This window comes from Antechinus flavipes, chromosome 2 (assembly GCF_016432865.1).
Source record: "Antechinus flavipes isolate AdamAnt ecotype Samford, QLD, Australia chromosome 2, AdamAnt_v2, whole genome shotgun sequence".
Classification (NCBI taxonomy): domain Eukaryota; kingdom Metazoa; phylum Chordata; class Mammalia; order Dasyuromorphia; family Dasyuridae; genus Antechinus; species Antechinus flavipes.
This window is the reverse complement of record NC_067399.1, coordinates 520,223,796-520,250,387: the sequence shown is the minus strand read 5'-3', so window position 1 is coordinate 520,250,387 and position 26,592 is coordinate 520,223,796. Positions and strand designations below refer to the sequence as shown.

At 35.3% G+C, this 26,592-nt stretch overlaps 1 protein-coding gene across 1 annotated transcript in view; it reads left to right on the top strand.

Annotated features, from left to right (window-relative positions):
- The first annotated feature begins 1,358 nt into the window (after nt 1–1,358).
- Nucleotides 1,359–26,592, top strand: part of FBN1 (fibrillin 1) — a 274,426-nt gene continuing 249,192 nt past the window's right edge. Inside the window, exon 1 of the mRNA XM_051980617.1 lies at nt 1,359–1,531. Within this exon, the coding sequence (XP_051836577.1) occupies nt 1,368–1,531 (164 nt within the window). The 5' untranslated portion in view covers nt 1,359–1,367. The remainder of the gene's footprint in view (nt 1,532–26,592) is intronic.

Below are 26,592 nucleotides of genomic sequence, written 5' to 3'. Positions count from 1 at the left end.
AGGTCCCGGACATGTCTCCCCTCCTCTTCTCCTCCCACCCCCTCCCGCCCCCCGACACTTCTCCCCAATCCTGGGAAGGGAGGCCCCAGGGCTAAGGCTGCGGCTGGCAAAGGGGAGTGGAAAGGGAGGGAATGGATGAGGCCGGGGGGTGGGGGTAGTGATGAGGGGGATGGGGGGTGTCATTTTCTTTCTTTTTTTTTTCTTTTTTTTTGAAAAAAAATATTTCTCTCGCGAGAAACCGCTGCGCGGACGATACTTGAAGAGGTGGGGAGAGGAGGGGGCCGCGGGAGTCGCGGCAGAGACGGTGGGTGCCGGAGTAGGAGAGGCGGCCACAGCTGGGACAGCTGCGAGGAGTGCGGCGACTGCAGCGGCTGCGAGTGAGGGCTCAACAGCCCCAGGGGTAGGCAGCCCACATCGCCTCTTCGAGGAGCCCCAGTCGGGGTCACTCTAGTGGGTACAGCCGGGGATCCTTATGGGGGGTCGGTGTGGCCGCCGGGGCTTGAGCTTTGGCCACCGCGGCTTTTTGCGTTTTGCGCCGGGGCGGGGGATGGGGGTGGGGGGCCGGGACAGGGACTGGGGTGAGGGGCTGTCCCGGAACGCCTGCAGCTGGCGCTGGCGCTGGCCCTCCTCTGCCTGACAGCTTCCTGGCCCGGGGCTCTCGGGTGGTGCGGGGCTTGGGAATCTGATGCTCTGGAGGTAGTGGCAGCGCCCGGAGGTTCTCTCCGAGAGCCGGCCCGGGGTCGGCGGGGCGGGTCCCCAGGACTCGAGGCTTTCACTAGAGAGCCAGAGTTGGAGCCGGGGCATTTGGCAAAACACTTTGTGCCATGGAAAAAAAAAAAAGAATGCATAAAGGTTCTCGTTCCCGGGGCCTGAGGCTCTGGTCTGGTCTGGCCCGGGATGACTCGGGACACGGGTACTTTTCGTCTAGCTCTCTCCTGGATGCTCAAGGGAGGCAGAAGGAGCGGGCGGGAACCAGTGCTTGGGCGTCTGGGCTGCTGCGGGCGACCTATCTCTCCTCCTGGCTCGGCACTGTCAGTACTCCTGGCGGAGGGTATCGTAGGGATGGGACAACCCCGGGAATTCATTCCTTTTCCCTCTTGGTGTATTTGCTCTTCTGTTGCAGCTGGCGGGAGCTGCTTGCAGCGGGAGAGAGGCGGTGCCTGGAGGGTGACGGGAGGCGCTCGGGCCCAGGGGAACGAGCCGTGCGGAGCGAGGAGCCCCAGCAGAGCTGCGCGCTCAGGGGCGCAGCAGCAGCAGCAGCCCCAGCCCCAGCCCGGCACAGCAGGAGAAGAAGGAGGAGGCAGAAGAGGAAGAGGAGGAGGAGGAGGAGGAGGAGGGAGGGAGGGAGCCCGCGGCTGATCGGCACCATGCGGAGAAGGGGTCTGCTGGAGCTAGCCCTGGGATTTACAGTGCTCTTGTCTTCCTACACGAGCCATGGTGCTGAAGGGAATTCGGAGACTGGGAATGTGAAGGAAACCAGAGCCAGCCGGGCAAAGAGAAGAGGTGGAGGAGGACACGATGCGCTCAAAGGGTAACTGGATAGGCTACCTTGTTTTGTGTGTCACCCGGTCCCTTGTCTCTCTTTTTGAGTTCTTCCATCCAAAGGAAACCTCAAAGGACCGGGGGTGGGGTGTGTGTGGGGGAGATGTTGGGGGAGAGTGTTACCACTGATTGCTGAAAGTAAGATCTTTCAGTCTCTGCCCCAAGAAGGGTTAGTTTTGGGTACTGCTGATCTTTGAAAGGTTATTTAACTTGTATCTGTGTCACCTTTTCGAGGTGTCTGAAATAGGGGCTCTCTTTTCTTTTTTAGACAGTAGTAGCTAGAACGAATCAGGCTAGTAGAGAGGACCAGAGAGTGTAGGCCAGTAAAAAGGAACCTAATCCGAGGCTGAGTCCAGGGGACCTGATTGGTGGGTAGGTTGAAGTTATCTCTGGAAATAAGGAACAAGATTCCATATTGAGCCTGAGATGGGTGGATCTTATTGTTTAGGGCAAAGTTTCTCACTGGTTTGCTCTATGCAGATGTACTATGTTTAGGGGAAGAAGGAAAATGAATAAAAGGGAGGATATAGAATTAAATTATCTTACCTGTCTTACCTAAAAGCTATGTCTGGAAGTGCAAGATCTAAGTTATCAAAGTAACATTTCTTTTCACATGATCATATAGGGAACACAAAGGTATTTTTGAGAACTTCTCTTAATGGTTAGGCTAGAGTTTGTCAATGTAAATTGTGATAGCAAGCTGTTAAATTACATATACATATAAAGTATATGTTTATATACTGTATATGTGTATGTGTGCTCATAATTGTATGTAGGTTTTTAATATCTGTTACAGAAAATATTTACTTTCAAAAGTTTTGTTAGATTTTGAGTTTAATTATAGAAACTCATCTAATCTTACCTCTTACTGCTTAGGTGCATATCTTCATGGAAGCAGAGTCATGCATGCTAGATCATAACATCATAGATTTTTGAACTGGAATTTAGAAGTTCACCTTGGAAGTTATATAGTCTAACTCTCATTTTACAGATGGAGAAACTGAGACTAGAAAGGTTGGATAACTTTTGGATATTCTTTTTAAATCTTATGAATCTGTAAAATAAATATAGTTTAAATATTTAGATGTTTAAATATTTATACACTGATTTTTTTTCTGTAAAGTTCCTTATAATTTAGGTATCATTCAAACCCTTATTATTAGCATTAGCCATAATCATTATAGTCCTTATGTATCACTTATAAACTTGGGTGACCTTGCTGTATATGGGGAGGTGCACTAGTATGTAGATGAGAAATTACTTTGACTTTGCTTTCATTATGTGCTATCACAATTTTGAATGAACAGTTAAACTGGCACCTCTGAATTCTACATACTGTTACTGGCTCAGTGCTAGATTTAGATTTCAGTGCTTGGATTTGTCATATCCAAGATGTTTGGACAATTTTTGGATCCTAAACCCAGGAAATTCCACTGATTAACATGCTCCCACTGAGTTTATTGATAACAATTCAACTGTTGAGACTATGATGAAATTTAAATTTACCCTGATATAATTTTGTATGACCAGATTTAATGGCATATGAACTTTTTTCCAACCTCATTTCTCCCTGACCTTTTTGATCTTTGTGTAAGATATTACAATTTTAAATCACATGGATTTAAAAGTTGATTTAAATATTTAAGAGGATTTAATTTAATCAGAGTACATTTTTTATGGTTTTTTTTATTTTTGAAAGTAATAGAGTCTTCAGAAATATGTCAGTCTTCAGAGGGGTCATCAAGATTGATCAGAACCCTTATCTTTTTTGTCCATATCCTGCCATTAACAATTATATTCTCCCTGGGGATCCAGGTCCATAGTTTGAGAACTGAAACTAAACACTGTTTTCTTTTGTTGTTTAATGGAAACTATTAACATTTCTGAAACTAGGCACTGACTCCTTTTAGGAAGACTGACTCTCTTTAATTAAAAAAATTATGCCAAGAAGTCCCTAGGAACCATCATTGTTATAAATCTTTTTTTTTTTTTTAAAGGTCAGAATACTACACAATTAGTTTTACTATTTGTTGCTATTATTGTGGAGATACTTATAGATTCTATTGTATAATAAAGATTAGAATGATTAATTTTGAATAGTTTTCAAACTATGTTTTAGACAAAAATTTAAAGTAGAATACAAGTATTTTAAAAGCTGACTTTAAAAAGATATCTTTTAATTTTAATTCATTTTATTTTAAAATAATTTTAATTTATTATAATTTAATTTTAAAAATTTTACTTTGTACTGCAATTAAAATTCTAGTTGAATAGACCTTTAAATGGATTCCCTGAGTCAAGAATGATCATAAACATTTCCAGTAATAGAAAAATTTCCATATTTTTTGGTAATTGCTGATATTTTATGCAATTCAATAGTTTTTTAGAACCTTCTTATTTATGACAAAAGCCCAAGTATGTGCAATTTCTATGAAATTGCTGGTCTCATAGAATAAAAATGATTCTGACAACAGGTAGTTTCAAAGTTATGTGATGCCCAGTTGGTGGCAGCAACTTTCAATGTCAGTAACTTTCTGCCTGTTAAAATGTATTTTAAACACATTAACTTCCCCCATATGCCAGTCTAGTCTCACCATTAAATATTGCCTTCTTGGCTTTTCCCTGATGTGACAGGTGGCTAATAACCTACTCAGATATCCCCTTCTGGGTGTCTCTCTCTCTCTCCCTCTCCCTTTTCCTTTCTTTCTCTCTCTCTCTCTCTCTCTCTCTCTCTCTCTCTCTCTCTCTCTCTCTCTCTCTCTTCTCTCTCTCTCTCTCTCTCTCTCTCTCTCCTCTCTCTCTCTCTCTCTCTCTCTCTCTCTCTGTCTCTCTGTCTCTGTCTCTTTTTCTCTCTCTCTCTCTGGCTAGCTTTTCTGATCCTCCCCATTTCAAAAGCTAGGGACCTGCTTGGGTTTCCCTAGTAGGGTGTTTCCCCTCTGGCCTGTCTTTCTCTCTTCCCACCCTATGGCAGTCATCCCATGTCTCCCCTCCCTTTCCCCCACCCCCAAGTCAGAATTTGTTCCACAGTGGAAATTTAAGCATCCTTCAGTCTCTTTCCAGCTCTTGTAGTGTTTTCCTAGGGTATATTACCAAATTCCATTTTTGAAGGGAATCTTTTTTTTTTTTTTTTTTTTAATGGAATGAGTGTGGTCCCTACCCACTGCTTAAAAAAATGAGATTTTGTTCAATTTTCAAATGAGAATTTTACAGGTTTGAAAAAATATTTTAAAATAATAACAGTAAAATAAAAGTAATGTTATTTTATGTGGGTTTTGCTTAGTCATGTCAAAAGATTATTATGAAAAAAATAATGTAATCTTAGCTTTATTGTTAGGTTCAGGAAAACTTTTCCCAGTTAAGTTCTGAACTCTTGTGATTAGGGGTAAGTGTGGGAAACAGTCCAATCTTTGAACAACCTCTCCTGGAACAGTGCTAGTTATGCATCATTTATTTATGATTTCCTTATTCTTTATTTCCCAAATAAGGAGATATTACAGTTTTTGGTCAAAGGGCAAAATGCTTTAAAGTAAAACTCCTTCCCCCAAGTTTCTGGGAGGGTAGATGAAGATCTTCTATTCCCATTGCTTGGTTTATGGTTACCTGAGAGAGAAGTTGTATTTTAGGCAGTTTGACTTTTTGTTTGTTTCTTTTTCCATTTTGTTTATTTTGTTTTACAAAGGTGTTGTTACTAAAAAATTACCTTGGGTTCAGAGGACACATAGCATGTATATTTGACTGCAAGACTGTGAGATTGTACAGAAGTCTATTATTAATAGATTTTCATAATATAGACTTAATATAATAAATTAATATATAATTTAATATGAGAGACAGAAAAATAGAATTGGACTTTACAAATTTTCTTTTACAAAAGCAATTTAAAAGTTTTATTTGATGGATTTGTAATAAATTATGGAGTGGAATATATGATCCAGGTGACTTGTTTTACACTATTGAAGTTGTTTATACAAAGCACACAGGGGAGTGGTATCCATATATTAAATGAAATAACATAGCAAACCTTTACTAAGCAATTTCATGCAAGATACTATAAGTAGGTGCTGGAAATGGTTTTCCCCAGGTGGGATGTAAGTTGATTAAAACATGTCCTTTTATAATATGGAAGAGTTAAGAGCTAATGGGTGGGTGTACTCCATTGAGCTTATTTGGAATATTAATATTCTTATTTAGTACCTTGAGCAACATATTTGAACAAGATTATTCAATTTTGCCAAAGACTCTAATTGTATAAAAACATTAAACAAATTGTCACTATATTTGTACCCAAATTTTTTAGCACTCCCCATTTTAGTCCCACTTTAAGGCCAACAATGAACTTCAAAGTTAAGGTTTTTCAGTTCCAATCTATAAACATGTTAAAATTATTAAAGATTAATAAACAATTGTGTTTTTTAAAGTATACAATCCACATCTTTGGATTAAGACTGTAATAAAAACAAAAAACAAACCAAAAACAACCAAATTCAAACAAGACTTTTAGATTACGTAATTATAAGCATAACCTTTTTTATGAAAATAAAAAAAAAACCAAATACACAGTTATTAGTTGGCAGCCTAGTATGTATGCTGTATCAGCTTAGGGTGGCAGTATTTAAAGATTAATTGCTCATTTTGATTCAATCCTAATAAAAGCATCTCTGGGAGCTATTCTTTCTTCCCCAGGTCAGTCTCCATTTATATGTTAATTAAATTTAAAAACATTTATTCATTGAAATAGCATAATTAAGTGACCATTCTATTGTGTTATAATTGACATTTGTATGTCAGTTTTCATAGACACTCATCTGATCCTTCAAGTTGTAAATTTGATAGTACAAGTACTACTATTCCAAGTTTTTTGTTTGTTTTTTAGTTTCTTTGGACCGAGTTTTTATTGTTGTAGGGAATTCTGGACCAGAAAACTTCTATTACTAGTGCAAGTCAACAACTGTTCTCCAGCTTTAGGTCTTAAAAAGTGATCTGGAGCACGGAGAGGAAGAGACTGTTGAGGGTTACATAGCTGCTGTGTCTGAGGCAGGATTTGAATGCAAGCCTTCTTGATGTCAAGATTGACTTGACTTGATGTCAAGCAAAATTAGGTAGTGAATAAATTACCTATCCTGGAGGACCTGAGACACTTATTGTGTAACTCTGAGCAAGTCACTTTACCCTAATTGCCTTCCTCCACACACACAAAAAAGGACTTTTTGCTCCCTTCTTGTTACTTCTTATTTTCTATTTAGAGAGAAGACTCAGAAGTAATTTATTCAAGATCACATAACTAGCAAGTAGTTGATTGAGTTTTTGGCCCCAGGTCTTCTAGGTTCAAATGTTTCTCTTTCTACTCTACACAGACACTTTACATGGGAAGTGAAATTTCCTTTCTTTCTCTGCAAGAGCTCAAACAAAACACTGATGGAAGAACTAAGGAACAATTATATATGTTGTGCCTATAAGTTGCATATAAGAGCAACATATAAGTGCATAATAATGTCCTGGGTATAAAATGAAAATGTATATTTTCAATTTTATTTCCCCATTGACTTTATACATTTTGAGATGTATTCTTATCGATTTGTAGTTGTTGTTGAGACATAACTAAATTACACTTAAGATCCTGAACATTCACTTCAGCTGACAACTAACTTTTGTCAATTATACATTCACCCACAAAATTCCTGGGTTGCATGATTGGATTTGGTAAGGAACTTCAAAGCATGAGAAGGCATGGATGGGTTGAATTTTGTAGTAAATGCCCACATCACATAAAACAGTGCATCTTAAGTACTTTGTAAACCACAGATCCATCAAAATATTAACATACATAACTCATGTAAAAAAGTTAGTTGGAAAACATCTGTATAGTTTCTGCGAAGTTATTAAAAGCATAATGTAATTTTTGAAAAAAATTTTTGATGATTTTGATTTTTATATTATTTACATTTCCTTTCCCTTGTCCTAGAAAATCATCTCTCATAAAAAAAAAGAAAAATATGAAGCAAAAGTTAACCTACATTGGAAAAGTCTGACATTTATACTTTGTTGTGATACAGGAGCCACCTGCTAGTGTCTGCTGGAGGTCTAACTCAGACCTGTAGAATGGATCTCTTCATGTGAGAGGAGGATGATGATACAAGGAGAATGAGGGACAGTTGCTGATTTCTGACCTCTCCACTGAGAGGATATTGCATTCTCTGACCTTTCTCTTCTTCCTTCTGCCTCCAATTTATCTCTTTCCCAGTCCACAATACTTGTGTCAGCAAAGGCTGCTTTGCAACTCCTTCAAATGTTATGATCCACAGCTGTGGAGGCTCTTGGAGAATTGACCTGTCCTTTCACTTAGGCATGGTCCTTAACAATACTTTGTTCCACATCTATAGCTACCTATTCCCCCACTTCTGCAAAGAATGAGGGGAAGGTATCTTTTTATATTTCTTCTTTCAGTCCACTCTTGATTATTATACTTTCACAGAATTCAGTTTCAATTGTTTTGTTGATATTTTTTCCATTAGCATTGCTATAGTTATTGTGTATGTGCTTTTCTTGCTTCTGCTCATTTTTTATGCATCAGTTCATAAAAGTTTTCCCATGTTTCTCTGTACTTATATTCATAATTTCATATATTATGGTAATATTCCATTACATTTATATAGTATAATTTTCTTGGCCATTTTCTAGACAATAGACATTTCTTTATAGCTCTTTGCTACAACAAACAATGCTGCTTTAAATATTTTGGTATCCATGGGATCTTTCTGTCTAATCTTTTGGGGGAATATATGCCAATAGTAGAATATTGTGAGATCTCTGAGTTGTAGGTTATGAGAATGTTAGTTATTTTCTTAGCATAGTTTCAAATTGTTTTCTAGAATGGTTGAACCAATTCATAGCTCTATACAAATTACATTAGTATACCTGTCTTTCCATAATCCATCCAATAGTGACTCAGTCTTCTGTAATCTTTGTCATTTTTCCTATGTGTGATGCAAAACTTGAGTGGATTTGATCTGTATTTCTCTTAGTAGTTTGGAAAAATGTTTCATATGGTTTTAAGTAAATTTTTTATTCTTCTTTGACCCTTTATATGTTGGGGAGTGGCTTTGGATTGCATATATTTCTGTCAGCTACCTGTGTTTTTTGACAAAAAGCATTATATCCAGTCTCAAAATTTTAGAGCTGGAAGGGATTTCATAGGGCAATTAGAAAACCTGGACTAAGACTGTTCTTTCTAGTGTAAAGTATAAACAGCTCAGCAATTAAGACTCTTCAAAGTCTGGCTCCTTCCATTCTTCTTCCACATTATTATATTATATTCATTTTGTGCTCCAGCCAGACTCTACTACTAACTGTGTTTTGAATACTCTATTCTACCTCTGTCCTTTCTGCTTCTACACAAGGTAATTAATTCTGTATCCCTAAAATGAGCTTCCTATTGATCTCTCCCTCAGATGTGTTTTATTACTTCTAACCTCAGTTTAGTTCTCCTTTCACAGTTGTTGTTATTGTCTTCAACAGCAAGTTATCTTGCATTTATGTACATTTAAAAACTTTTCAGTAAAATATAAAATCTTTGAAGGCAGCAGCTTTTTGATTTTTTGTTTTTGTATCCCTTAGCATCTAGTCCAATGTCTTTTCCATATCACAGAATTTGAATTTCAGGGTTTTAATTATCTAGTCCAATTCACATGTTGAAGAAAATGCCATCATAACATATCTGACAAGTGGTTTTTCTATCCTTTATTTGACAATGTCTTCAGCCAGCTTATTCTATTTTGGGAAAGCTCTAATTAATTCAGGAAATCTTTCCTGACTTTGTGCATAAATTAGCCACTTTATAATTTTTAGCCAATGCTCCTGTTTCAGCCCTTTGAGGCTAAAGAAAAAATAAGATAATTCCACATGGAAGTCCTTCAGATACTTAAAGCAGATAACATTTCTCCATATTTCTCCCCATCTTTTCATTACTCTAGTTCTTAAATTGGTTCTTATGTGATATAGACTTAAATTACTTACCATTTCTGCTCTTCTTTGGAAACTCTTTAATTTATCATTGTCCTTTTTAAACTATAGAACTCAAAACTGAATGAAGCATTCCAAATGAGGTTTAATTAAGGCAGATGCAATAGGCCTGTCAGCTCCCTATTACTGAAAGCTATGCTTTTATGATAGCCTGAAATAGCTGCCATATTATATTGTGGCTCATATTGAGCATGTATCTATTGGGTGCTCAATTTATTCTAATGTGTTCAAATTGAATATTATAGTGTAAAGTAAATTGCTACTTAATTGGGATCTCTGAGAGTCCAAATGAGTATCTGAGAGGCTATATTCACAGTTATTAATCTTAAGTGTTTTAATGAAAAAGCACTACTATGTAGTATGTATTATACACACACACACACACACACACACACACACACACACACACACATACATATCTCTCTTTATTTTTGCTTAAGTCACACAGATAGGGAGCTGGCAGAGCCAAGATTTGTCCCCGTATCTTTGATACCGAACCTAGTTGCCCTTTGTACTACCACTATGCTAATTTGCTATTTTATAATAAATAGTTAATTGGAATGTCAGCCTTTCAGTCTGAAGAGTTAAGGAACATATTAAACTCGGACTTATGGGCTGGGATGATTTGTCTGTAATGGCAAATCTTGGTTTCAACTTTCATATGACATTGTCATCTCAGCTTATCTCAGTCCTTTGTTGACATTAGTAGCATATCTATTTACTCAGCCTTCTCTGAGTTGGAAGTAATGGAAAGGAAATTCTTCCTTAAAACCAAACACTTAATTACTTTCCCATTTGGGGAAAATATGTGCCAGATATGGAGTGAGCCTAGTGGGAAGAAGGACAGCTCTGCTTCCATCAGTGCTTTGCATTGATGTTTTGATGTGTTATGAATTCCTAGACAATGTGTAGGAAATGTTAAAGCCAAATGTTAGTATCTAAACACATTTAATGTGATTGATTCTTAAGATAATGAGGAAGGATAAGGTTGTTTTACATATCTTGTCTTGCAGAATATAGCTATTTATATGGAATTTTATTGCATAATACTTTTAAGTTTCATGGGATTAATGGATTTCATTAGTAGACTTTTTTGTCAGAAACTTCATACCACAACTTGAGATAATAAAGATAGCACAGGGATGTGTTTTAACATGGAAGATAATGAATGAATGAATTAAAAGGTGTTTATTAAGCACTAATGTACAAAGTGTCAGTGATACAAATAGGAATGTAAGAGTTTCTACTCTAAAAAAGCTCCTATTTTTATAGGGGAAGACAATCCATACAAGAGGTATCAACTATGAATTATGTGGAAAGATCTCAGAGACTTTAGGACCCATTTTCTTTAATGCCAAATGAAAATGACAAAGTAATTTCTACTTCTGATGTTGAATCATTCAACAGTCCCAAGGACTTTGGTTGTGAGCACTTTCTCTTCTGAGTTTTATGTAGCTGTGGCTTTTGGGGCCAAGGGTGTGGTATACCAAGAAGTAGATAAGAAGGAAAAGAATAGAGTGTAGTAGGAAAAAATGAAAATAATAATGAAAATGCTCTCAAATGTGCTAGAAAATTTAACATATTTGTCTGGAAGTTTGGGAGAAGAGGAAAGAAAAGAAACTTCTGGCTCAATTATAGACAGATTTCTTAATAGAAATGCAAAGTTCTTTTAGGGAATGATGAAAAAAATGCATTACCGCAGTAGAATATTATATATTTATATAAACACACAAATATATTTACTTAGTATTATTTGATTTTTTCTAGTTACTTGCTAAGATAGCTTTTAACATTCATTTTTGTAAGATTTTGAGCTCCAAATTTTTCTTTCTTTCCCTCTCTCTTTCCCTAAGACAGCAAGTAATCTGATATATGTTATATATATATACATATACATGTACATATACATGTACACATATATATATACAATCATACACATATAATATACATATACAAATTAAACATATTTCCACATTAACTATGTTGTGAAAGAACACTCAGAACAATAAGGAAAAATCATGAGAAACAAAACAAAAATCGTATTTTATAAAATACGATTCCATTATATTCATATAATATGATTTCTTCAGCCATTCCTAATTGATGGACTTTCCCTTATGTTCAAAAAAACTTGCTGTAAATATTTTTATACATGTGGGCTCTTTCCCCCTTTTTATGATTTCTCTGGGATAGTGAACTAGCAATGGCACTGTTGGATCAAAGCTTGTATGGACAGTTTTTTAGCCCTTTGGTCATAGTTCTAAATTGCTTTCCAGAATAATTGGATTAGTTCACAACTGCACCAACAATGCATTAGTAAAAATAAAATAGTATTGAAAAATATTAGATAGTCAAATTTGTAAAGGTGAAGTTATCATAATTTAGTTTAAACTGCTTAAGAGAAGTTGTATCAGTAATTGGCCTATAGTCTACTACCTAACAAAATCTAGCATGCTTACTAACAATGGATATGATTTAACTTTTTGTAGATGAAATTCAACTTCTTTACCTCAGAATTGAATTAAACTTTTGTCATAGTCAAAATTTTAATAACAATGACATTTTAAACCCAGGAATTTCTCTTTTGCCAGTGGTTCTCTCAGAATACAGGATTAACTATTTTTTTGAATTTAAATATGGCATCTCCATCAGTGCTGGGATGATTGAACCTGCTGTATGCTGTAAGTGGAAGTTTCCCCTTTTCTGGAATGTAATAGGGTATGTAGCAGATGGAGTGCTAGACTCAGTTTGGAAAGCCTGGATTTAAATCCTGCCAATGATATTGACTTACTCTTTGGTCCTGCAGAGATCATCTACATTTCCTATGTCTTACATTCTTCATCTGTGAATTGGAAATAATAATACCTTTATGTTCTTCAGAAAATAAAGTCCAGAAAAATGTAATTTCTTTTAAAGGCAGGGACTGTTTTGTTTTTGTCTTTTTATGTCCAGTATCTAGAACAGTACTTCAGACATAGTAGATAATAAAAAAAGTTATGTAGTTAGAATTCATACCTTGAGTTCTTATGAGAATCAAATGAGATATTTATAAAATGTTTCAAAAATCTTAAAACACTCTATAAAGGCTATCTATTATTATTTTTTCATTGTTGTGTCCTCTAAAAGAGATGAAAAGTAGGTCAGAGAGAGGACTTGTCCTCTGGCCTATTTGGAAGGAGCAGAGAGAGAAAGAGAAGGAAAAAAGAACTACCTTAGTGCCCCACCCATTATTGCTGCTCTGGTGAAGTGACATTTCACATTCTTTTTTCCAAGCTCTGGGCCTGCTCAGCTCTACCCCCATGCTGCATCATATATCATCTGCATTTTAAGCTTTGCCAGATCTGAGGGTCATTGCTGACCTACTCTCACCCATAAATTCCAAAGGACCTCAATTTAAGCAAAAGTGTTATGCTTATTAATAAACAGCCATATCCCACATATAGATTGTTAATTGAAGGGGTTCATTGTTCTAATAGGGGCTGAGCGGAGATAACAATAGGAAGAGATCATTTTCTTTTCTCCCTCCTTTATTTCCAAAGGTCTAGAAGGTAATTAAATATCAGGTAAGAGATACCAAGGATGAGTGAGCAGACTAGCTTCTAGCAGCTCAAGCACATTCTCCATACGTATTTTCCTATGTTTAAAGATTAATGATATTCCTTGGTGGTCTCTGCCCTTCCTTCCTCAGGGAGTGGTCCTGAATTGCATCTTTTAGTTTTGTAATATTCCAATACTTTGAGCATGCAGTAATAATACAGACAATTGCCACCCACGGGAAGAGAAGGCTCACTTTATCATAACCTTCCAATGGGCAGGGACAGATAGGAGCAATGCACTGAGGGAATTTTGTTATGCAGCTGTGAAGGGAGGCACCTCTGCTTTACGTGATTTATGAAAATTTCTTTGTGTTTTTTTTTTTCCTTTTAAACAGAGTTGATTTCATATAAAAGAGCTTTGTTTCCAGGGGATTTTAAAATTTGGGATATAGCTATATATTTAAATCCTTATAATAATCTGTTATTGTGGAGTACTGGTGTGTTAGATTACTTGCCCTTTGGAGTATAACTAACTTAATTGAATTTGTATCAGAACAGAGACTGTTGGTAATGCAAAACATACAAAAACTGTTTAGATAATAAACACTTCACTGTATTTTTCAATAGATGAATTTATACTTATATAATCATTTATCTTATCATTTTCAAGAAAGTTTTCTAGTGAATTATTTCATTACTTTTTATGTATAAAATTGTATAAAGTGCTATGTAATTTGTATATCGATTTCTAGTAGCTTTTAATTTAGCAATCTAACTCATTAGATGACTTTATTTATGACTTAGAAAACCATGAATCGAGAGACCCTATTGAGAAATATAATGTCTTGTGTACATTTTTCTTCCAAAACTAAAAAGACTCAAAGTTTGTGTTCTTGACTCCTTGTGTTGACAGTTACTGCTACCATGTTTTCCTCTCTGCGTTCTTCTCTTCCACTTTCTTGGAGTAGGAGATGCAAGTTTCCTTTTCTCTTCTACCCTATTATCCATTAAATCATTATTTCCCCTTTTAAAAGTGGGATTTTGATGAAGGATTTTATTTCTTATTTTAACAGAAAAACAGACAGCAGCTTAAAAGAAAAGATTATAAACCTGCAAGGAATTTTAACACCTAGCCTTGCCCTTTTAGGACAATATACAGGGTGCTAGACCTTGACTGATATATGGAATCCTTTGCAAAAAGCATTTTAAGGTTGAATATGAGTTCAAACTCTTAGGTTACTGGTCAAAATCAGGGACTTGTTTTTTCTTTCTTTTTATGTCTTTTTGTTTTTTGGGTTCTTGAACTTTTTTGATGTTCATCACACTTATTTGAGATATTTATTGATTTATGATATAAATGTTCTCTCAACTTCTTCCTTCCCCTTCAAGAAATTCCTAGTCCAAAGATTTACAAAGGGATGGGGGAGAGAAGAAGGAAGCAGCCTAACTAAAGAAACCAGTATTAACTGTGTCTCTTTTTATTAGTCAGTTAACATTTTTTAAGCATCTACTGTGTGCCAGGCCAGCACTGAGGATACAAAATATGCAAAAAACAGTTGCCCCTCTCTAAGAATTCATAGTCTAATGACTAGGAAATTCTAATATGGCCTCCAAATTTATCTCTCATATGTTTATAACTCTGTAGTACCCTTAGTGAGTCAGGGTTCTTGAAAAATCTCACCTCAATCCTGACTTTATACATGGGAGGAGCTTTTCCCTATTACTCTTTGGAGATTCCTTCTCTTTACTTAATAGTGTTTCCTATCTGACCTCAGAGATGCCTTATTCACTGATTGGGAAACTTTTTAGGCTGTGTTTTCTGGAATACTTTTTAGCTAGTCAGACATTTATCTAATATGTACTAGGCACTTTGCTAAGAGCCAGGAATACAAAGAAAGTAAAAAATCAGTCCTTGTAGCTCTTAAGGAGTTTGAGTCTAAACTCCTTCATTGTCCTATTTGTTAGAATCTTGGTTGGTCATGTCTACTGTTACTGTTAGTTCTGTACTTTCGGTTAAATTTCTCCAATTATTGCCTCAGAATGATATCTGGTCTTTTTTTTTTTTTTCCTTAGCCATGAGAGAAGTCATAGGTTTTCTTGCCTCTCCCTTTCCAGAAGAGTCCCTATTTCATGTCTGTCCTTTCTGGAAGGGGCTCCAATGAATGAACTTCTCCTTAAAATTTAAAAGTCTATGCTCCTGGCCCACTTAGATCTTCTACGGAGTTTATATTTCTCCGGGTTTTAGTCTCAGGTCATTTGGCAGAGCTGAGATTTTCAACAGGTCTTGAACCCAGTAAATAAATAAACTGTTCAGGTAACTAGTTCCATCCACCTAACAGGTTTTCATTTGAAGGTCCTTCCCTTAGGGGAGTGTATTTCTGAAATTCCATTATTTCAGATCTTTAAAATAGATTTTTTAAAAAAAGACCCCATATGCCACATACAGCAAAAACAAACTTTAACAATGCAGCAGTTTCACCAACAGTACGGGAGAAGGTCAGTTCCCTACAGCTTTGGGGCTTTGATAAATGCCTTTCAAAGACTCTTATTATTTCTCTTCATTCCAGAAGGAAATGAAGTCAGGGCTCTAAATCTTTACTCGGCTATGGAGTAAGCATGCTTCATTAAAGTTTTGCCTGTCTTGAATATTCTAGAATTTAAAATTTTATAGTTGAAAGGTATTGTGGAGATTGTCCAGGCCAGTTTTATATAAGAGAAAACTTAGACCTGGAAAGATTTCATATAAAAATCTCCAAATGTTTATTGTCAGGTATACTTTTATGTATATGGAAACTGAGTCACAGAAACATTGGGGCTCATTTTAACAAAATTGCCTTATAAATTGGGCTTTTTCTTTGTGTTCATACTCTCATGTAGCTGACTTGTACATACATGTTCTAAATTGTCCCTGAGGCAAGCAAACACCTGCATGATGTGGGCGTAATTTTTCTTTTTCCCTTTCAGAGATTTATCTGGCCTGAAGCAGTTTGAGCAGCCTCACTGACTCAGGACCAGAGCAGGGTATAGAAACAAGGGCTATAGACACTGTGGAACAAAGATTACCCACATTCACACTTTTAAAAATTACAAATTCAATATTTTTTTTTGTTTCTCATATGAAATTTCCTGATTGAGAGGAGATGTATTGTAGGAATTGAGTGAGGTATATTCACTTTGTGTGAATGTGTAGGGTAGGAGTAATATCTATGAGCTGGAATCCCCTGCCCACACAGTTTTCTTGTTCCTCACAGGTATTGTGTCTGAGGTAAAATGTGGGGGATGTATTGGGTTAGATATGTATCAGTAACAGTCCTGTAGTTGAACTCTTAGTGACTTTTGCCTTTAAACTTGTCAGACTTTCATTTCACACATCATGATTTTAGGCACAAGAACTAAAAGGAAATAAATTAATTCTATTTTGTCTACCATTTTCTACAATACCATTGTTCTCATCAAAGAATAGATAAGCTAGTTAATAAATAATGTTGCGTATGAAACTGTTGTATTCAGTCTCCAATAAATTCCTTTCCAGCTCTAAATCTCTGAACATCTGAGTACCTATTATGTGTTCAGACTTAGCTTTTAAATGAACTGAATTCTTATCTTTACACATAATAGGCCTATATAGGACAAAATTCTTTATACTTTTTTTTCTCTGTGGTTCTGAAGGCAGCTACCTCCTTGAGTTTCCTTATCACCTTTTATTAATAGGGTTAATGTTTAATTTGATATAGTTACCCCTTTGCCAGGAAGGAATCAGTCCTCAGCTATCAAAACTTTCAAGCAGTTTTTATCTGTGGTAAATTACTACTGCAGCTTCACACCCCTGAATTTAGGCCACTGACCTCAAGTTAGCAGATTTTTATATCCCATTACCACCCTGTGAGCTGTTTAGTCCCTAGGGCCACATAGTTGATGGTTTAGCTGGAATTTGAGAAAGTGCCTGAAAGTTTTCTGAGAAGTTGGCTAGGAGTTGTTTGGCAGTTCAGTCATAAAAACCCAAAGCAGAATGTCTGGCCTCTACTTTCTAATTACTTCACAGTTTCCGATTTGACCCTAGTAACATGGAACTGGGCACAGGGACACTACTTTTAATCATTTTTGTTTTAAAGTGTCATGCAGTCATTTATATAATAGACTGATTACCCTCAATCTCAACAGGTATTCTTTTTTTGAAATTATGTCAGGAAGAGATCAGACTTGTGAGTTCATTACTGTAGCATCAGCTTCCTCAACCAGTAAAGATTGGCATCTGTTCAGCTATTTATTGTCTTAGAGAGTTGCCTGGGCCACTGAGAAGCTAGCTGATTTGTCCAGGGGTTACATTGTCAGTAAGTGTCAGAGGTGAGACTGAAACTTAGGTTTTCCAGATTGCAAGGTTGTGTGTCTATTCACTATGCCAGCTGCTTCTCTGTACTGGGAAAATATGCCTAATGAATGCTCCTCTCAAGAGCTTACATCCCCAAGTAAGTAATTTTATACACGTATAGAAATATATATGCATATACCCACATATGTGTCTGTACATATACATACACATACACACATATAGATAGACAGACACACATACATTTAAAATTTTTTCCACCAAGAAACCTTGTGAGGGAGTCTTTTCATCCCCATCCTAGTTAGAAACTCTTTGCAGATGTTTAATGAGGATTTTGTAAAATTTTGGGAGGTTCTGAAACTGGACAACCCTTTCTCTGAAGACAGGATATAATAGTTTCCTAGTAGCTTTGAAAACACTAAAAAAAAAAAAAAATTCTCGCTGATCATTGTGAAACGGTGTCCAGAATTGAATCCACAGGACTAGGGACTTAGATCTGTCTTTCAGTCAACAAGTATATATTAAGCACCTACAGTGTACCAGGCTCCTTGCTAAGTATTAGAGATATCAAAGCTGAAATGAAATAGTTCTTGCTCTTTGACTGTCAGAGGAGACAACGTATTACACAAAGACTTATACACAAACCAAATGGAAGGCATTGTCAGGAAAGGTTTTATCAATCTAGTCATTTGCGATTGATGTCCCCTGATGTCCACGATGCCATACTCTCTTAAGTTTGTTTCCCTCTATCTCCATTTCTTCTATTTAACTCCTTAACATTGACATTGTCCAAAGTTCTGTTTTCAGCCTTCTCAGCTATCATTATTACAGTCCTTCCTTCAGCAATCTCCTTTCTGCTAAGAGTTTCAGTGATGAGTTCTATGCAGGTGACTCAAAATCTCTTTCTCCCAGGCTCATATCAAAATTTCAATTGCTTATTGCACATTGTTGAGTTTTGGAGATACTCAACAGTTATATATCTGAACTTCCTCTTGACTTAGTTATTTATGCCAATTACAACACTTTGAAATCCTCAAAGCCTCCTTTATTTTTGACTTGTAATTTTCTTTTTACCTTCTAAATTTGACTAAATTGCCAAGTTCTCAATAATTCTACCTTTTGTACTATTTCTCATGTTCTTCATCCTTTAAAAATTATTTTATTTTCAATGCACGGAACAAAACAAACATTTCCATAACATGTACAATAAAAAAGAGGATTTCACACAAAATTGAAAATCTACCACGTACATCTTGCTATTCTCTCTAAACAAAGTTATGATGTAAATTTATTTTTTCCTTATTTTTTCCCTTTCTTTCCTCTCTAGAGATGGTTATCATTAAACACAAATAAGTATTTATTTTTAAAAATTATTCTTTACAAAATTTGATTCATCAATTATTTCTCTGGATGTAGGTAGCATCTTTATTCATATGTCCTTTATTTTTAATTTGTATACTTATAATATATATAAATGACTTAGTCACTCTAACTTATTCTTAAATCAATTTCTTCCTTTCTCTTACAGTCACCAATCTGGTCCTGGACTCATTCCCAACCACCTGAATTTATAGTTTTTTCTATCTCCTCTAATTTGGCCTTAATAACTTTGGTTACCAAATGTTTCTTTCATATAGATTCAGTAATCATTCATCTGCTCAAAATCCTTCAGTGTTTCTTCTTGCCTTTAGAATGAAGTTCTGAATTCTCTAGCTAGGCATTCATGACTTTCTTTTATCTACTGCTTCTTCATTTCCACAGTTTTCTTCATGTTCCCTCTGTTCTCTGTATTATTTGTTTCAGTCACATTGTACCTGCTTGAATAATTCCCCACTCAGAGTTTTTATTTTTCCCATCTTTTCTCATAGTATTTACTATATATTTCATGCACAAGATAGATCTTTTCTATCCTTCAAATAGAATTTTTTTCTTCCTATAAAGGTGACTACATAAGAGATCATACAGGAGGTGATTTACTTCTCATTTGAGCTCATGCAATTTTTTTTTTTTATATCTTTCTTATATACTAGTGGTTTTCTAATTTTAATCCTGGTTACAACTGAGACATTCAAGTTGATTTCCCAAGTGTGATGAATTATATTGTATAACTGATTTCTCTTATTAGATGGGTCTTTGTCATGGATTGGTGAACTCTAAAAGACAGAACCATCAGGGAAAGCCGTTGGTTCATGGGCTAACATTTAAGATCTGGAATCACACAATCATGTAGGCAATGGGAAAGTTCATAACCAAAAAAAAAAAAAAAACCATGATAGGAGAAATGACAAAATGTAAAACTTATCATTTTGATTTTATGACATTGAAAAACTTTTGCATGAATAAAATCCAAGCAATAAAATCATTTTTGTTTTTTGTCACCTTAATTTCTTTTCCCCAGTTATATATAAACATAATTTTTAACATTCATTTAAAAATTTTTGACTTCCAAAATTTCCCTCTTCCTCTTTTACCCCCTCTTCCTGGACAATAAGCAATTTAAGATAAGTTAAACATGTACATTTATATAAAACATATTACTACGTTAGTCATGTTGTTTCACCTTAATTTTCAAATATATTTCTCTGCCCTTTATTTCTTTTCTTTATATTACCCTCCCTTGTAACAGACAAATTATTAAATAGGAAGTTACATCTTTTCATAAGATATCTTTAATAAGGGACAAATATGTGGAAAATCATCACAAATATATGACTAAGAATTATTCCCAATTTATAAGTGGTCTTTTGAGAACAGATACTTTTCAAAAGATCTGCAATTGACCATGACTGATTGAAAGAAAAGTCAAATTCCCTAATTATCAAAGAAATGCAGGTTTTGCATCATACCCAGAAAATTGACAAAGAATACAAAAGAAGGAAGTAGTGTTGGATGGATTATGGGAAGAAGTACACAGTAATACACTATTGGTGAAACTATGAATTGTTCATACTGTTTTAGCAAACAGTTTGAAATTATCCTTGAAAAAAGGATTAAATTGTACATTTGCAACCCAGAGATCCAACAATTAGACATATAACCAAAAAAGTCAAATATAGAGAGAAGGGGCCCATATGTACTAGAATATTCATAGCAACACTTTTGATATTGTAAAAGAACTGGAAATAAAGTAGGTGCCCAGTGATTGGAGAATACTTAAATAAATTGTGAGACATAAATGTAATGAGATTATCATATCATAAGAAATGACAATCAAGAAGAATTCAGAGAAGCATGGGAAAACTAACATTGATACTGAGTGAACTATGCAGTGTCAGAAAGACAAATATACACAGTGACAATAAATACGAGCAAGGAAAAACTGCAAGAGAAAGTCATAAGTGAGTGTTATATAATTATAATAACCAAAAAGATTGACCTAAAAAAAGGGAGAAAAGGATTATCTCTCCTTCCCCTCTTTGCATTGGTGAAGTTTATAGATATGGAATATTGGTTAGTTTTGTCATACTGCCATTTTTTTCTTTTACGTTCTTTATAATAAAAAATCATGTCAGGATATATTTGGAAATAAGAGATATATTTTTAAAAAATGATGATTTTTTTTAAAGGGGAGGAGGAATCCCTTTTCCTAAAGTTGGGAATTATTGTTCCAACCCATACTGCTAATGTTTTAGTGTATCAGTTCGTACTCTAATGGAAAGAGAACTGATCTGGGATTAAGAGCTCTTGAATCTGGAACCCTTTATGCCACTTAAGTGACTGTGTGACTTTGGGCAATTTATCTTTACCACTTTGATCTTCAGTTTTGTAAACTCTTAAGTGATATGTAAATATAAGCTGCTATAATTGGAAAATTGAAGTAGCATTGTACTTTTAAATTAGGATTCTGGTTCTAGAATTTGAATAGAGGAAAGCATTTGGATTGAGTTGGCAGAGATTGGCCTACTTGCCTATTCCATTTAGTATGGTCAGCATTGAGCAAATACAAGGCCTTTGTTTACCAATCAAGCATTTCCTCTCTATGGCCACGTGCCATATAGCAATGTATTGCTCATTTAGTACAAAGGGATTCTTATTTGTTCTTGGTTTTGTTCCATGCTTTGTTTCTCTTGAGAAATTGTCTGAAAGCCCCTTTTCCCTCCTTTTAATGATTCCCATTTGGATCTTAATGAAAGTTGATTTTTCAAAGGAAAGAGACCATTTTAGATATTGGCCTATATAATAGCATGGTAAGGAAATGCAAACAACCGGGAAGCTTGGAAAGTGAAGCTAAACAAGTTGTAATTTAGATGAAGGAGAAATAATAGGAGCATACCATCCCTCTCTCCTTTTATGATAATCTTTGTATCTAGCAGATGGACAGTCAGTAGTAAATAGGATAGTTTCATCTTACTTGATGACCTATAAAAATTGGAACTTTGTAAATATGGAACAGTTTGGCAAGTTGTTCTTTTATTTCCTTTTTCAATTCTTAATTATCTCTAATGACTTAGTTTCCTTTATTATTTTTTCTTATCAGATAGCTAAGTGACTATCAGTTCCTAGTGATTTAATTTCCCTTTTTTGATTATTTCTTTTATAGTCAATCACACTAATGCTCTAACCTAAAGTTTACTTAAAAAAAAAAATGCCTGTCTCTTCTCTCTAACCAACTTCCTAGTTACTGTTTATCCTTAGTTTTTGAAGAGAACCAATGACATCATGGGGTGATGTCTTGACTCTTGCTTGAGCTGGATTTTAAATGAAGCACAGTTGTACAAACTTATCAGCTTCATTCTTTCTTCCTGAGTCACTGAAGTCTAGTAGTGGGACAAAAATCGGGATGACACAATGGCCTGGGATGCAGTGGATGACCTTGGCATCTTCAGGGGTGGACCAACTTTGAAGCACTCCATGGAGCCTGCTTCAGCTGCTTTCATGGTTGTTGGAACGGATTGTTCTCACCCCTCCCTAAGTCATCAGTGGGTTTGAGACCTGTCAGTTACCCTTAACCTGGCTTAGCTTGTCTACTGAGACATTTTATAGGAGTGTGGCTGGTACATGTGCTATAACTTCTTGGAGCCACAGATGAGAATTGGTGAAAGGACTTTCTCATCCAATTTCCCAGTAAAAGAAGGATACAATGCCATACTTTAATTTGATATTGAAACGTCTTTCAAGAACTTTGCAGAACCAAATACTTTTTTTTTTTTTTTTCCTTTTAAGGGATTACAGTTTACTACAACATGGTAGAATCTTTGAGTAAAAAAATAGCTGGAACCACAATGAATTTGCTTAGGTTTGGTATGCCTGTTTGCTAATGGATATTTCTCTGAAGATAAAGTTCAGTACACATCTGTATACTTAATAACTTTGTATTACAATTACATTAAACTATTACAATAACATTGTAACTTCAGAGCATGAGTTATGGTATTTTTTCTTAGGAAATGATTTCCTTTCTCAATATCATTTTCTTCTTTTGGTATCCCAGGGTCATGAATTTTATTCAGTAATTCAGAAAAGTTCAGCCTTGTTAGGACGACTTTTATTAAAACTAATACTATGTTTTCTAAGTTCTATTGTTTTAGTGCAGCTTCTATTAACAGGATGTTTGTTTGCCTCTTGACATTGGGCAAGGCAGGTAATCTTTGATGATTTGATTATTAGCTCTAAAAACAAAAGTTCTCCTTCCCACTTAGAAATGATAATTCAAGTAGATAAAAAAGTTAGTGTACAAAAGTTGAATTAGTATGAGAATTCTAGGATATAGGAAAAGATAGAGCATTCTGGAGAGCGACTATACATACTTTTGAATATCTGCAAAATTACTTGATCCATTTATCTGTTCCTTATGTCTCTTTCCCTTCATTCAACTTTTTATTGAGCCAGGACTTGGAGGATGCAAAGAATAATTATGACCAGGTATAAACTTTGGAATAATTCAATGAATTTATGATTTTTTTCTTTGGTGTAGGTACTTTCTTCCTTATTTAAATTACAACCTCTCCATGTGTTTCTATAATCCTTCATTAAAGATATGTCCAAACCACTAAAAGATCTCCTCTAGTTCTTTTAAATCAGTTCAATAAAATTTTAAAGAATTTTCATGTGCTTAATCATTTGGGGCTACTCATGTAATACTTGCACTTTAGGCTGTCTTTCAGTTTTACTCCATGATTCAACCTTGCTTTTCTTTGGGTTATCTGCCATTTCGATTCTTTGAGGTTCTAATATCCCATAGTCACAATTATAGTGTAGTCCTGGGATGCTCATGTAAAAGTCCAGTGATCCATGGATCACTATGGCAGCAGGCAACTTGGGAGTCATTAAAAAGGTTATCTAGAAATTAGGGATGATAGAAATAAATTCACATGTGAGAAAGAGGAAACTTTTTTTTTTGCACCACAGGTGGCCATCTTCTTCCTCTGTGTCATTCATAAAAGAGCTAAGTGAAAATAATATACCAATTTTATTTTATAGTGAGGCATTTCAAACAAATGTTTTATAAAAAAGTGATAAAACCTTTGAATTGCAGATAGAGGAAGATTTTCCCCCTGGCTCTGCATCTTCTGACTGATACTAAATCCAATTTTCATTTTTGTCTTGCTTCTTTTTTTTAGATGTTAATATTTATTTAAACAAATAGTAGTTTTTTGCATCTTTATTTAAAAAATACAGAAAGCTACAGGTAGTTCTTACTCATTCTTCATAGGGAATTATAACACTAAATTACCCTAGTGCAAATTTTTTTCTTTCAGATGCTTTTGTGTTAGTTTTAGATAGGTAAAGACATCATTGAATTTTTGGCCCACAATTGAAATGATTTCGCCTAAGCATCTCATTTTATTGAAGCAGAAATTAAGTCTTAGAGATAGTGGCTTGACAGGAAAGACAGGCGACATGCTTAATCAGTGATGGAATGGGAATTTGAACCTAAATGTTCTGATTCCAAGATCACTTGGAAAATCTTTTTACTATACTTTATGATCTAATAAAAGATTTTGGTTTATATGCTTATATATCTGAAAATGATGATGAAGCTACATATGACAGTAATTCTTCAGAGCAGAGGCTTCATAATCAGAAATCTTTGCAGAGATTTTTAAACCTGTCAGTTTTCAACCTGTGCTAGGAAATATATGTATTTTTTTCTTTTCATTTTTGACAGCACCTATCCTACTTGAAGTATTTGCTTTATTGGAGTTTTACTGTTGACAAAAATGCTTAATCTGTTTAATTACAACTTAAAACACAAACACTGTCAAAACATCCTTAGGGCAGGGGAGGTATTCAAAGGGTGAACCTTGCATCATTTAATAAAAAAAAATAGCTTATGGAAAATGTTAGAAAACAATAAAGCTTAAAAGATCCCTTGGGAAATGACCAGCATTCTAGATTGGACCCCAAGTGGGCCATATGACCATTGGAAGAAAACCTCAAGAGATCATTTAGACCATTCTTCTGCTTTTAGGCAAAATGTCTAAATACTCTAGGACAGATTTTTTTTTTTTTTTAGTTTGGAAGTTAATTCCAAGAACATGAGACACACCCATATTAAAATACAACTATAAAAACACATTACAAAGCCACCTATAAGTGATTTTTGAGTCATCTTTGTTTTAGAGTGTCACTGCCTCTTAGTGGACACCCTCTGCCCTACCCCAACCTCTGCACACTCTGCAATTCAATGGTATTTGCTTTCTTGCTGTTCCTTCAATCAGGGCATTGACTTTGGACATCTTCATGGTTTTGGGATGTTTGTACCTTGCTGCTTATTTAGATGCTTACCATATACAATTTGTCTTATTTCTTTATTCAAGCAACATTCTTAAGTTCCTTCATGTTATAGTTCTTCCTAGCTTTTTTGTCCCATTTAAAACACTATATAGTTTTTGTCCACTGAGAGTCTTTGTATGGACAGTTCATAGAATTAAGAGGTAGAAGGCTTGAACAACTTGATTTCTTCAGAGTAGTTAATTTCATTGATATAGGAAAAAATCTCTTAAGTTTCTGGTCATAGTTTCCTTTTATGTCAAATAATGGTAATCATATCTAACCAATATCCTCACAGAGTTGGTTTTAGAATTAAATGAAATAATATGTGAAGTCCTATCTCTCTTCTTCATATGTTTAACTTCAATTTTATTAGAATTCTATAAACTTTCCTGTTCTCCATTTTGATCTTTTTAGACTTAAATCTCATTTTTGTCCATACTTAGAGAATAAAACTTTCACCAGTTTGTGGTGGTCCATCATGGAATCTTTTCTAGGTCCACCAGAACTTATGTTTTAGGCACATGAACAAAAGCAACTACAGTTTTACTTTTTAAAGACCACATACCATTCTGGGGATACTTCCTGTGATTTCTTGCCTCCATTCCTTTGCTTGTGTGGTTTCTTTCACTTAGAATATTCTGTACTCTTTTTCTAGCTTCTAGAATACTTATCTAACACCCCCTCATTCATGGAGCTTACTTTCATCTTGCTAGTTGAAGATGATCTCCCATTTCTGAGCTTTATTTGCAGTTTTTGTTACATGATCAGAACAATTTACTTTGTGTTTTAGACATTTTTATGTGAATCTTATATTCTCTATTAAAATACCTCTTTGGCCTCTTTCAGAACAGGTACTAGATTTTGTTCATCTTTGTGTCACTAAGGTACTTAGTATAATAGTAAGTGGAATGAATAAAAATCTCTAGTTTTGGATGTACCATAATTTGATATATCTGGGTGGCTCTCTAATATGACAATTAATGTGTTTTATTGTCCTTTGGCGGCGGGGGGGAAGGGATAGCAGCAAATTTGGATGATTTTCAGGGTAACTAAAATGATTCTACATTACTTTTCTTAGTTACAAATAATAGCCCAGGTACCTTCCTTTTAGGAATACTTTCTACTGTTATTCCTCATGTTTATTACTCTTCTACTTGTCTTTGTTTAAGTATGCCATTGACTTTTCTGTTTACTTGTACAACTTGGTGTGATTTTCCTGTAGATTATTTCTATCATCCTAGAAGGTAGTTATTTGGAGCTTATTACCATTAGCAATCCTGTATATTTCACTGTACACTCCTTGTTTCAGATGATTTATACAGATGTTGAATGAGAATAGTCACAGCACTGATCCCTGGGAAACCTTATCCATTCTATTTCTCTATCCAGAGAAATGTCCATTTATCCCTTTCCTTTGTTTCCTGTCTCCCAGCCAGCTCCTTGTCTGACAGA